This window comes from Bombina bombina, chromosome 2 (assembly GCF_027579735.1).
Source record: "Bombina bombina isolate aBomBom1 chromosome 2, aBomBom1.pri, whole genome shotgun sequence".
In the NCBI taxonomy this organism is placed as follows: Eukaryota; Metazoa; Chordata; class Amphibia; order Anura; family Bombinatoridae; genus Bombina; species Bombina bombina.
Window position 1 is genome coordinate 1,018,349,972 of NC_069500.1, and position 12,354 is coordinate 1,018,362,325.

General features: G+C 32.2%; 1 protein-coding gene across 1 annotated transcript in view; it reads right to left on the reverse strand.

The window, feature by feature from the left end:
- Positions 1 to 1,452: 1,452 nt before the first annotated feature.
- NDNF (neuron derived neurotrophic factor) overlaps positions 1,453 to 12,354 on the reverse strand; it is a 41,208-nt gene continuing 30,306 nt past the window's right edge. Inside the window, exons 2-4 of the mRNA XM_053700813.1 lie at positions 9,694 to 9,882; positions 4,173 to 4,297; positions 1,453 to 3,541 (exon numbers count right to left, since the gene is read on the reverse strand). Coding sequence (XP_053556788.1) covers positions 2,148 to 3,541; positions 4,173 to 4,297; positions 9,694 to 9,881 — 1,707 coding nt within the window. The 5' untranslated portion in view covers position 9,882 and the 3' untranslated portion in view covers positions 1,453 to 2,147. The remainder of the gene's footprint in view (positions 3,542 to 4,172; positions 4,298 to 9,693; positions 9,883 to 12,354) is intronic.

Below are 12,354 nucleotides of genomic sequence, written 5' to 3' on the forward strand. Positions count from 1 at the left end.
GAAAAGCATATCTAGATAGGCTCATTAGCTGCTGATTGGTTGCTGCACAGAGGCCTCGTGTGATTGGCTCATCCATGTGCAGTGCAATTTCTTCAACAAAGGATAGCTAAATAAGGAAGCAAATTAGATAATAAAAGTAAATTGGAATGTTGTTTAAAATTGTAGTCTCTATTTGAATCATGAAATACATGTTTTGGGTTCAGTCAGTGTCCCTTTAATTGATGTGTATTTGTTTGGCTGTGGCTGACAATAATGGATTCAGGAGAATTAGATATGTAGCTTTGGAATTACTGTAAGATAGATTTAAGAGTTAAAGGGATATGAAACCCAAAAATGTTTTTTTGTTTTTTTTTAAATTCAGAGCATACAATTTTTAAAAACTTTCCAATTTACTTCTATTATCAAATTTGCTTTTTTTCCCGTGATATTCTTTGTTGAAAATATACCTAGGTAGATGTCTGGAGCACTATACGGCAGGAAATAGTGCTCTTGCAAATAGATAACATTCTGGCAAAACTGCTGCCATATAGTGCTCAAGAAAAGGGCCTGCTCCTGGGTTTATGTCCCTGCTGTTTAACAAAATATACCAAGAAAACAAAGACAGATTAATAACAGAAGTAAATTAGAAAGTTGTTTAAAATTGCATGCTCTGTCTGAATCATAAAAATATTGGGTTTCCTATTCCTTTAAAGACTTTAAAGATGCCTAATTGTTCATGTAAAAAAAGCTTTTTAAATGTTTAAAACATTGTGATTGATTAAAATAATATCAAAATTGTTTTTTTTTTTTTATATTTAGTTGTGTTTTGTAGTAACTAATGACAATACGTTTGTGCCTAAAACTTTGGCTTTGCAATATTTAAAACCACCAAAAAAGTTAAAAAAAAAACAAAAAAAAAAACAAGCTCTTGAGTAGATATAAGAAAACTTAACTTTTAAATGATTTAATTTAAAAAAAATATATATATAATAATTTTAAATATCTAATTTATAGCCTTCCAAATTAACCTAAACTGTTATTTATTTAGTTATTTTTTTTAATGTATTTCCTTCTTTACTGGTAAAACACATTTATTTTTTACTCCATATCATAAACTACTGCAAAACTGCAAATATTTGACTTTTTATCATTTTGATGAGTACATTTCCTGCTAAAACCATTAATTGATATCATTTAGCTTGTATGGTTTTTTTTATTTAGAATTACAATAATACAAGCACTATTGATGGAACTATACAAAATAAATTATAATAATTCCCATTAAGAACAACTTATCATTATCATCTTATCATTAAAATTCAAAAACAGATAAAAAAAAAAAAATTCTAGTACTTCTCTATTCACGTGTATGCATTGCTTCATATATAAATGTGTGTGTGTTTTTTCCCAGTAACTCTAATTGTATTTGCATTAAGATATATTCATACAACAACAACAAAAATCTAAATAATGTTTACATAAAAAGGTCACAGTTTTGATTTATTAAACACTGAGTAAACAGAATATATAATCTCATATTTTTAATTTTATATGTACAGGAATATATGTGTAACATCTTTATACATACAATACATATTTAAAAAATAAAAGCAGCTGTGTAAAATGTACAATAGCCAATGAATTAGCAAGATTGCAGTCCAGTTAATACTTAATAAAACTGTATGAGAAGGGAATGATTTCAGTTTACAGTCATAAAACATAAACATTTAAGACAAGACTTTATAAAATAATTTACAGATAGTCAGTTTATCATCTCTAGATAGTATTTCTGTGAACAGGAAGACAGCCATTAGACTTGCCAAGGCTATTTATGTAGTAAAATAATTTAGAAGCAGCTCATGCAGTGTATGAAGCAACCAAAGTTGGTTTTCCATCCATTTTCCAATTCCTGGCAATATTATAATCTACTTTGCATCTAAAGCAGGCCGTTGAACATATAGTCATGACATTTGCCTGAGACTCTCCAAGAAGCAGCATGTTAATAACTTCCAAACAATCACTTTTGTATGTAAACAGAAGAAAACAAGTTGGTATCTTTCTTCAAAGTTCTATATACTGTACATATCAAGTCACAACTGTCAGCTGCACAAGTAGTCAGTCAATACGGTAACTGTAGGATACATTTCACATAGGAGTTCAGAAGAATCTTAACAGAACTTTCTTGTTTTAACAACTTTGCTTTGATACTTGACTGAGTGGCCTCCGTGACCCATGACATAAACATCCAACATGTAAGACTTTCCAGGCTGAAGCCCTTTAATTGTCTCTGTAGTAACTGCTTTATGAAGATTTTGGCTGTGAAAATATTTACAGATAACTTTTTCAGATTTCTTTCTTGTATCTGGTCCCAAACACTGGTTTTGTTCTCGTTTCTTTTGCTCCTCGCTATAATCATCATCCACTTCTTTTTTGTAAACACAATACTTATTTCTTTCTTGTGTACCCAGCCATGCAACAGTGACGGAGGAGCAAGTACGCAGTTTGTCAAAAGCTTTGATTCTGGTATCTTCGGGTAGAGAAGGGAATGGTTGCTTGTTAAATTTTGATGTTGCTAAAATTTTTAACATGGAAGCACCTTTTTTGCTTCCTTTGAGTCTGATCATATATTTAGCTTTTGGCTTTCCTCTTAGTTGAAATTGGCGTACTCCTTCCACACTCTGTGATAAAATTAATTTTCCATCTCTTCTGACTTGAATTTGAATGGCATCCAGACAGGAGTGGACAGAAAAAATTACTTTTTGGTGTGAAGAAACTGGAGCAAACCTTAAAAACTTTGCCCCTTTTCTCTTAATGAATACATCAGTCACCTTACCATCCTTGAGTTCAACAGTTTTTTGCTTTGCCTCTTCTTTGGTTCGAGCAAATGTTCCAACATAAGCAGTACTCATATTTGTGGCAGAGTTTACTGCAAAGACATCAAAGTAGTACTGTGTGTCAGGTTTCAGGTCAGAGACTGTAAATATGTTTTTATTCCCTATGCAAACCTTCTGAAGATCCACTTTTGGTTTGGCAGTTATTTGCCTTAACATCTTTGATGAGGTTTTTGATATAAATCTATCTTTGCCTGCATTGTTGTCTGAAATAAAGCCAAAATGAGCAAAATCAAAAGGACTAAAGTCAAGCCCAGGCTTTGGCGCCATCATGAAGGCATCATCCGCATTAATCTTGGCTTCTACAGCACAAATGCTTTTAAAATTGTGTTCCTTGTTGATGACAACACAATACTGAATTGGCTGTTTCAGAACAGATGATGTGGGTGTAGGCTTCCAAGCTAACGTGACCGTGGTACGTCCAAGTGAGGTCACATCAACCCTTGGATCATAAGGTAATTCTGGGTAGGGTTGATCAGACTCTGGAGTTGTAGTAGCATATACTTTGAAATGTGTGTCCTTTTCTGTTGAAATTAGCTCCAGTTGATACAAACCAGATGGTGAGCTTAAAGAAACAAAATACTCCACATCATTGCCTTTGTAAGAGAACAGCTCAGTACCATCCTCATGCACAAACTGCTGCTTTTGCTGCTCCAATGGTTCAGGTTCACCTGCAAATTCAGACATTAGAAAAATGCATTATTATACATTTATTGTGCTGTAAAAAGCATAGCCTGCATTTTGAGAGCATGGCAACACTTAATTATTTGGACATGACTCAACATCTGCTAAGATTGTGTATCAGCAAAGAGAAGTAAGAATAAATAAAAAGCAGCACATATTGCAAAGATAAATAGGTATGCCCTACAAATAAAAATAGCAAACATTACAATAATACAATTTTCAATACAAGAAAAATTATGCTATATGATAATGATACTGCTGTTACTACTAATACAAATAATAGCCTAATTTACATAAATCATTCAGCATTGAATCAGTTGCAACAGATCTGCAGACTTTGTAGTACTTTTGCATTATAAAACAAATTCTAAATCTTTATCATTTTAAAATGCTTTATATATTTTTTAAATTTGATTTATTTTCCTTGTTGTTCTGAAGAAAGAAACTGCATATATAAACTCATTAATCTCTTCTACATATTTATTTGTATCTTAAGAATGTGTATTTTTACACTCTGAAAGAACCAAACATTATACTGTCATTCTTATAGTTTTATTTTAGAATTGCAATCCCTAAAAAAGTTGACATTTTGTGTCACAAATACGCTGATTATATTACCTGATCCTTCTCCACTGGCTTCTTCGGGAAGTTCCTGTAATGTCAGCTTCCACTCCAATGGTGCGTCACATGGTGTGACAATGACTGATAAAGGTGTATTGTCTTCTTCCACTACAAAGAAATACCTAGGGAAGGCAGACAAAGAACAAGGTTATGAACCTCTTATAAAGGCTGTACAATTACCTTGTATGAGCGTGCACATAAAGCTATTACATATAAACCATTTGATTGCAAAATATTTGTACACAAAATAAATGTATTAAAATCATTTTTAGATCATAATTTTAATGATATAATTGAGAGTTTTGCAGATCAAGTTCTCATGTTTATTTAATTTCCTAAGACTGTAGCTTGTTATGGCCAGATAGAAATGAGCTCCTGCACTGATCTAAGCTGGGACAGGTAAATGGAAGCATACTTAAAGGCATATACAGCTGCTATAATGCATTTGAGTACTTTCTTATTACACTATTGCTTATCTATAATTATGTTTTAACCGTCCAACATTACTGCAGCTGGCCATGGCTCCTGGGCAAATTAGGGGTAGAATATATGTGTAGCCTGCAATCGCCTGCCATGTACAGCGCTAGATTTCTTGTAATTAAACCCTTTAAAGGAATAAACACCTATATATAGCTAAGCAATAGTGCATAAGAAAACACATTGTAGCATTTTCTTTGGCAGGTATATGCACATTTAAGTACATAGTTTTCCAGCCTCTCTGGTGGAGAAGCAGAAGCAGGTAAGGCAAACAAAATAACAGTATGTTATGGGATTACAGCGTATGTTTAATGCCCTTTTAAGTCTAACTACAGCATAAAATTAATGGTTTGCAGAACTAGCACATTAGGTCCTCAGTACTTGCAACAGATTTAAGGCCAGATTACGAGTGGGGCAGTAACAGTTGCGTGCGAACGATATCGGGTTCATTGTGCCTGTTTGTGTGCATTGGAAGTAGCACACATAGTACAAGTTATTACGTAAACACGATCGCTTGAGTGCAGTTGAAGTTAAAGCATGTGGGGTTAGCGCAAACACAGAGTTCAGGTTAACTGTTACTCGAATAAAAGGTTGCACAAAACACATTAAAATTACATATAAAAGTTACCATCATAATAACACCATCTAATAAAAATTATTAAAAAAACAAAATGTACATTTTTTTTATAAAGGATCAAAGATATGAGATCTCAGGTGTTAGAAAAAAAAGCAGACATACATGTCTAAATATTTATATGTATGTATGTATGTATATATATACAGTATATATATATATATATATATATATATATATACAGTATATATAAACTGTATATAAATATATATATACACAGTATATATATATTTATGTGTGTCCATAAGTATTTATATGTGTGTATATATGTATTTATAGACATATATACACATATAAACACACAAATATATATATTGTGCAATATATAAGTGCATTGGAGCCCTTTGCAGTCAAGTAGATGAAGACATGTAAAAGCATATTAATGCAATATTCATATTTATTAAAGGTTTTAACTATGTATTTACTGTAAATATTTTACATTCAAATGTTCTGCACATAGCAGAATATGCTCTATGTATATATATATATATATATATATATATATATATATATACGTATATACTGTATATGTATATATATATACAGTATATATATTTGTATATATCTATATAATTAGATATACAGTATATATATATATATATATATATATACTGTATATATGTATATATATATATATATATATATTTATATATTGTACCAAAATACCATCAGATATTTGAAGAAATGTGTATTTATTAATAAATAGAACATATTCTTCTATGTGAAGAACATTGGAATGTGAAATACTCATATTTTCATGTTGGGTAGCGCACTTGAGAATATGCAAGCGGGTTAGCGCGCAAGTAGTAGGGTGTTTAACTTTTTATTTTCAACTTGTAATACACGCACTACCCAATGTGCACATAAAGCTTACTTCTAGCACAGGTAGTGCGTGAGTGGTTGCACTAAATAGCGCTCCACTCAACACACAAATATATATATTGTGCAATATATAAGTGCATTGGAGCCCTTTGCAGTCAAGTAGATGAAGACATGTAAAAGCATATTAATGCAATATTCATATTTATTGAAGGTTTTAACTATGTATTTACTGTGAATATTTTACATTCAAATGTTCTGCACATAGCAGAATATGCTCTATGTATATATATATATATATATATATATATATATATATATATACACGTATATACTGTATATGTATATATATATACAGTATATATATTTGTATATATCTATATAATTAGATATACAGTATATATATATATATATATATATATATACTGTATATATGTGTATATATATATATATATATATATATATATATTTATATATTGTACCAAAATACCATCAGATATTTGAAGAAATGTGTATTTATTAATAAATAGAACATATTCTTCTATGTGAAGAACATTGGAATGTGAAATACTCATATTTTCATGTTGGGTAGCGCACTTGAGAATATGCAAGCGGGTTAGCGTGCAAGTAGTAGGGTGTTTAACTTTTTATTTTCAACTTGTAATACACGCACTACCCAATGTGCACATAAAGCTTACTTCTAGCACAGGTAGTGCGTGAGTGGTTGCACTAAATAGCGCTCCACTCGTAATCTAGTGCAAAATGTTTTTTTCACGTACATAGTGTCAGAGAGTTTGTTCTGTCCTCTTTCCCTCCTGCAGCTTGGCAGTGGTCAGTAGTGATATTGTTACAGGGGGGGCTGGTGGGCATTAGTTCCACCTGCATCATGTATAGACCCTCTGTGAGCCCTCTGGAAAAAAGGGCTAACCATTTAAGAAAAATGTATGGGTTTGCCTTTATAATATGATGACAAAGTTTCCAAAATGGCCACTACAGTGTTGTTCTACAGAAAAACCTGCCAAGATGTTTGTACAGGAAGGCTGCACAAGGGCATATCTTCAGGCACAGACCAAGCAAGGGGGAAGGATGGCAGTTACAGAGAAGTAGTTTCTAATTCTGCTATGTGGATGTTAAATTAGCTTCTGCTTATAGCAAACAGCCAAAAGAGATCTGTTGTAATTGTGGGTTCCTTCACAGTTTTTGCCTTGGATCCTAGTGATGACTATGTATGCCCCTGAATGGTCCTCTTGCTTGATATGAAGGGATGCAAGGCGTTCCCATTCTGCTTTTACATGCTGGGTTCATCATTCTTTACTAGATCCTATGTATTTACCCAGAATAAGGTAAATCCAGATTAAAAGGGCTCCTAATATACAACAGTTTGTGAAGAAGAGGCACTGGTGGTAAAGCACATCATTTTCTGTCAGTGGCGAGGGCTGAATGACTTGTCATTGGCAGAACTCCCTGTCACGAGAAAATGGAAAAAAACTTGAAACTCAGGGGTGACCAGCAAGGTAAGTATAGGGGCACTGAAGGAAGGTTAAAATGTCCAAGGCAATTTGGCCAGCTGTCTCTGCAAGTGTGACAAGTGTGGAAAATTACATTTTGAAATGTCGTCTTTTACAAGAGACAAAGAAAAATGTTGACTACAATGTATAAAAAAACTATTTATAATGACTTTGTAAGCTTATTTTTTTTATTATTTAGACATCAATGCAAATCCAAATTGCATTGGTGGATCTTTTCTAGGTTTATTAAAAATGCAACACCATTGAAAATATCTGGAATCACGAAAGAAAGGAAGAAAAGAGGCCCATTATAAGTGTATGGTATGGAGGCGTTTGCAATAGTGACCAGAGAAAAACAAAGTGACTTGAGAAAATCAAATAAATAACCTCAGTAACATGAGAAAATTCTATTAAATAATCTCAGTAATATGAGAAAATCAAATAAATAATCTCAGTAACATGAGAAAATTCTATTAAATAATCTCAGTAATATGAGAAAATCAAATAAATAACCTCAGTAACATGAGAAAATTCTATTAAATAATCTCAGTAATATGAGAAAATCAAATAAATAATCTCAGTAACATGAGAAAATTCTATTAAATAATCTCAGTAATATGAGAAAATCAAATAAATAACCTCAGTAACATGAGAAAATTCTATTAAATAATCTCAGTAATATGAGAAAATCAAATAAATAATCTCAGTAACATGAGAAAATTCTATTAAATAATCTCAGTAATATGAGAAAATCAAATAAATAACCTCAGTAACATGAGAAAATTCTATTAAATAATCTCAGTAATATGAGAAAATCAAATAAATAATCTCAGTAACATGAGAAAATTCTATTAAATAATCTCAGTAACATGAGAAAATTATATTAAATAATCTCAGTAATATGAGAATATCAAATAAATAACCTCAGTAACATGAGAAAATTCTATTAAATAATCTCAGTAATATGAGAAAATCAAATAAATAATCTCAGTAACATGAGAAAATTCTATTAAATAATCTCAGTAACATGAGAAAATTCTATTAAATAATCTCAGTAACATGAGAAAATTCTATTAAATAATCTCAGTAACATGAGAAAATTCTATTAAATAATAGTAATATGAGAATATCAAATAAATAACCTCAGTAACATGAGAAAATTCTATTAAATAATCTCAGTAATATGAGAAAATCAAATAAATAATCTCAGTAATATGAAAAATCAAATAAATAATCTCAGTAATATGAGAAAATCAAATAAATAATTTCAGTAACATGAGAAAATCAAATAAATAATCTCAGTAATATAAGAAAATAAAAAAAGAATTGCACAAAAGTAAACAAGCACATTTTTGTGTTGATAAATTGAGTGTATGTTCTCTTTGTGTGCTGAGTTATGTGCACTTAATGCTCATGTTTCTGCCTTTGTAAACTATTTTGAACACATTAGAGGTGGTTGGGTAAGTAGAGCAGAAATATGGGATTACTAAATGCACCTCCTTTCTTTCGTATGAATATGGCTATTGGCTAGATCACATTCAAGTTGTAAACTTTAACAACAAAAATATTCACATATTTTGATATAAATTTGGGATGATTGATAGTACTGGTTTTTAAGTTTAAACTGAAAATGTAAGCTAACTTAAAGGGATAGTGTACTGTAAAGTTATGTTCTCCTTAATGTGTTTACAATGACTTGTTACACCAGTTGCAGAGTTTTAAACTTATGGGAAACTGCACCTTTAGGTATATTTTTGTATATGAAATAACTGTTACTTAGAGAGAGCAATGAAAAATGAACATTTTAGTATCACTGTCACAGACACCAACTGGGAGCATTATTTTATCTAAATCTTCTTGTTTGCATGGTTTTTGTGTAATCAGAACTTAAGTTTGGAAATGTTCAGTATGAGAAAAAAAACAGACAAACTCAGCTATATCAAATGAGAAAATAAAGGTGAAGGAGCTATATATAAACAACTTAATACACTCTAGGTAAAATGGATAATTGGGATAAAATATTGGTGTACGCTGTACCTTTAAATCTGTCCAATAATTATATATCCTACATGTTAATTACCTTTTAGGGTTGTCTCTGAAAAGATATCCACTAATCTCTGCTCCATCAGGAATTACAGATGAGTCATGAAAAAGAGCCTTGTCTCTGATCTGCATCTGAAAGAGTTCCTCGTCTCTAGTTGGTAACTTCTGAGATTTCAAGCATGCTGGTAGTAGTATCAGTGTGATGTACCAGAGAGATGGCAACATTCTAGACAGAAAAGAAATTGTGTTTGATCAAAATATACTTTTGTGCTACAATTCTAATCCACGTGTACCCCTTAAATATGCATTTGTTTGTTGTTGTTTTTTCATATTTTTTTTTGTCTCTAAAACAGTGCTACACATTTCAGTTTGTTTGTTTTTTAATCATGTTAAATAAATCTTTCTTTTTTTTAGCTTTATGGAGGCTTGAACTTGTCAACCAATAAAACAGTGGGAGTTGCATTATCAGGCACCGAGCAGTTATGCTACAGTATGACTTTTACACAATACAGCAATTTAATTGGGGGTTGTTCATATACCTGACAGTATTATTTGCTTGTGCTTTTTATATAATGCCCAGTTGGTAGGAGATGGTAAATTAATACAACAGGCTATGTTTATATTTTTTTTTTTTCAGATTTGATTTCTTTCTAAATTGGATTTAAATGATCAGAGAGTATTAATACCAATGTAGCAAATCAGATGATACACAGGCAAATAATTTTAATAACTCACAGAGGAAATAGGAAACCACAATTGCTGTCAAACAGAAGAAAAAAAAAAGAAGATCCATTGGTCTTACAAACTAGGTAGGACTGAAGTATATTCACTAACAGCCTCTGGGGCATATGTATCAAAGGTCTTGCGGACCTGATCCGATAGTGCAGATCCGGTCCGCAAGATCTTGCTGAATGCGGAGAGCAATACGCTCTCCGTATTCAGCATTGCACCAGCAGCTCACAAGAGCTGCTGGTGCAACGCCACCCCCTGCTGACTCGCGGCCAATCGGCCGGCAGCAGGTAGGTGTCAATCAACCTGATCGTACTCGATCGGGTTGAATTGTGGCGATTCCTGTCCGCCTGCTCAGAGCAGGCGGACAGGTTATGGAGCAGCGGTCTTTAGACCACTGCTTCATAACTGCTGCTTCTGGCGAGTCTGAAGACTCGCCAGAAACACGGGCCCACAAGCTCCATACGAAGCGTGATAAATAGGCCTCTCTGTCTCATCTACTTTATAGTATTAGAATTATTGATGGATGAAATCATACATGAGCTTTTAACAAATTGGTGGATAGACTATTAGCATATCTGCCCATCATTTTATTAGTGAAATACAGATTTATCTTCCCCCATCTTTCTTTAACATTAAAGGACCAGTCAATACAGTAAATTTGCATAATCAACAAATGCTTCACTTCAAATGAGTAGTAGATTTTTTTTCTGACTAATTTCAAAGTTATGTCTATTTTCACTCCTTTTGTACCATGTGACAGACATCAGCCAATCACAAATGCATATACGTATATTCTGTGAATTCTTGCACATACTCACTAGGAGCTGGTGCTTCAAAAAGTGTAAATATATTAAAAACTGAGCACATTTTGTTAATGGAAGTAAACTGGAAAGTTGTTTAAAATTGCATGCTCTATCTGAATCATGAAAGTTTAATTTTGACTTGAGTGTCCCTTTAAGTATACTAGTAATTTTATATATAAGATATTTCTCTTTCTCTTTATCTATATATCTGTCTATCTATCTATCTATCTATCTGTCTGTCTGTCTGTCTGTCTGTCTGTATATATACATTATACAAAGCAGGGCATGGCTCTAGATCTGGAAAAAAACTTCCATCAAGGTCAGGGCATGTTACTTTTCTAACAGTTTATAATTGGCACTAATACTGCTAAATACATCAACATTTCCGCATGGCATTAATCTTCAGCTTACTAAAGCAGCTCTGGGATTAAACACTTGGAGACAGGGTATAGATTTGTCATATTATACAGAAGTGATGTAGAACTAATTACATTACAGAAAAAAAGAAAAGCTGAAGGTTGTTAAGCCACCCTATTAAGTCATACTGTAGTTTAGCTTGAGAATGAAATCCAGACTCATGTTATTCTCTCTTGTTAAAAACATCTTACATTTTTCTCTGATTTTATATATTTATTTGTATTACAGTTGCACTATTCTGTTTGTTTCTTCTTTTTTTCTTCTTATTGCTGTGCTCAGTCTTGTCATTACATTTTGTGGTCTATTCAATAATGTTCAACTTTAGTAAACCAACTGGAAAATGAAAGTCAGGTAAGAGAGCTGATTTGGAGACAAATCTCCAAGTTTGCTTTTCACTAAAACCAGTTTCAAAGTCATCTTTTACCACAGGTTTGTACAGAACATGCCACAAAGGGCTAGATCTATCAAAGGACCCGGCTGCAGGCTCACATGAGAGAACTTGCAGTCAAGAGTTAAAGGGACATTATACTCTTATTTTTTCTTTGCATAAATGTTTTGTAGATGATCTATTTATATAGCCCATAAAGTTGTTGTTGTTTTTTAAAAAATGTATAGTTTTGCTTATTTTTAAATAACATTGCTCTGATTTTCAGACTCCTCTCCAAGCCCCAAAGTTTTATGAGACTACCGTCAGCTACCTACTCCAGCTTGCTCCTGCTTGTGTAAAGGGTCTTTTCATATACAAA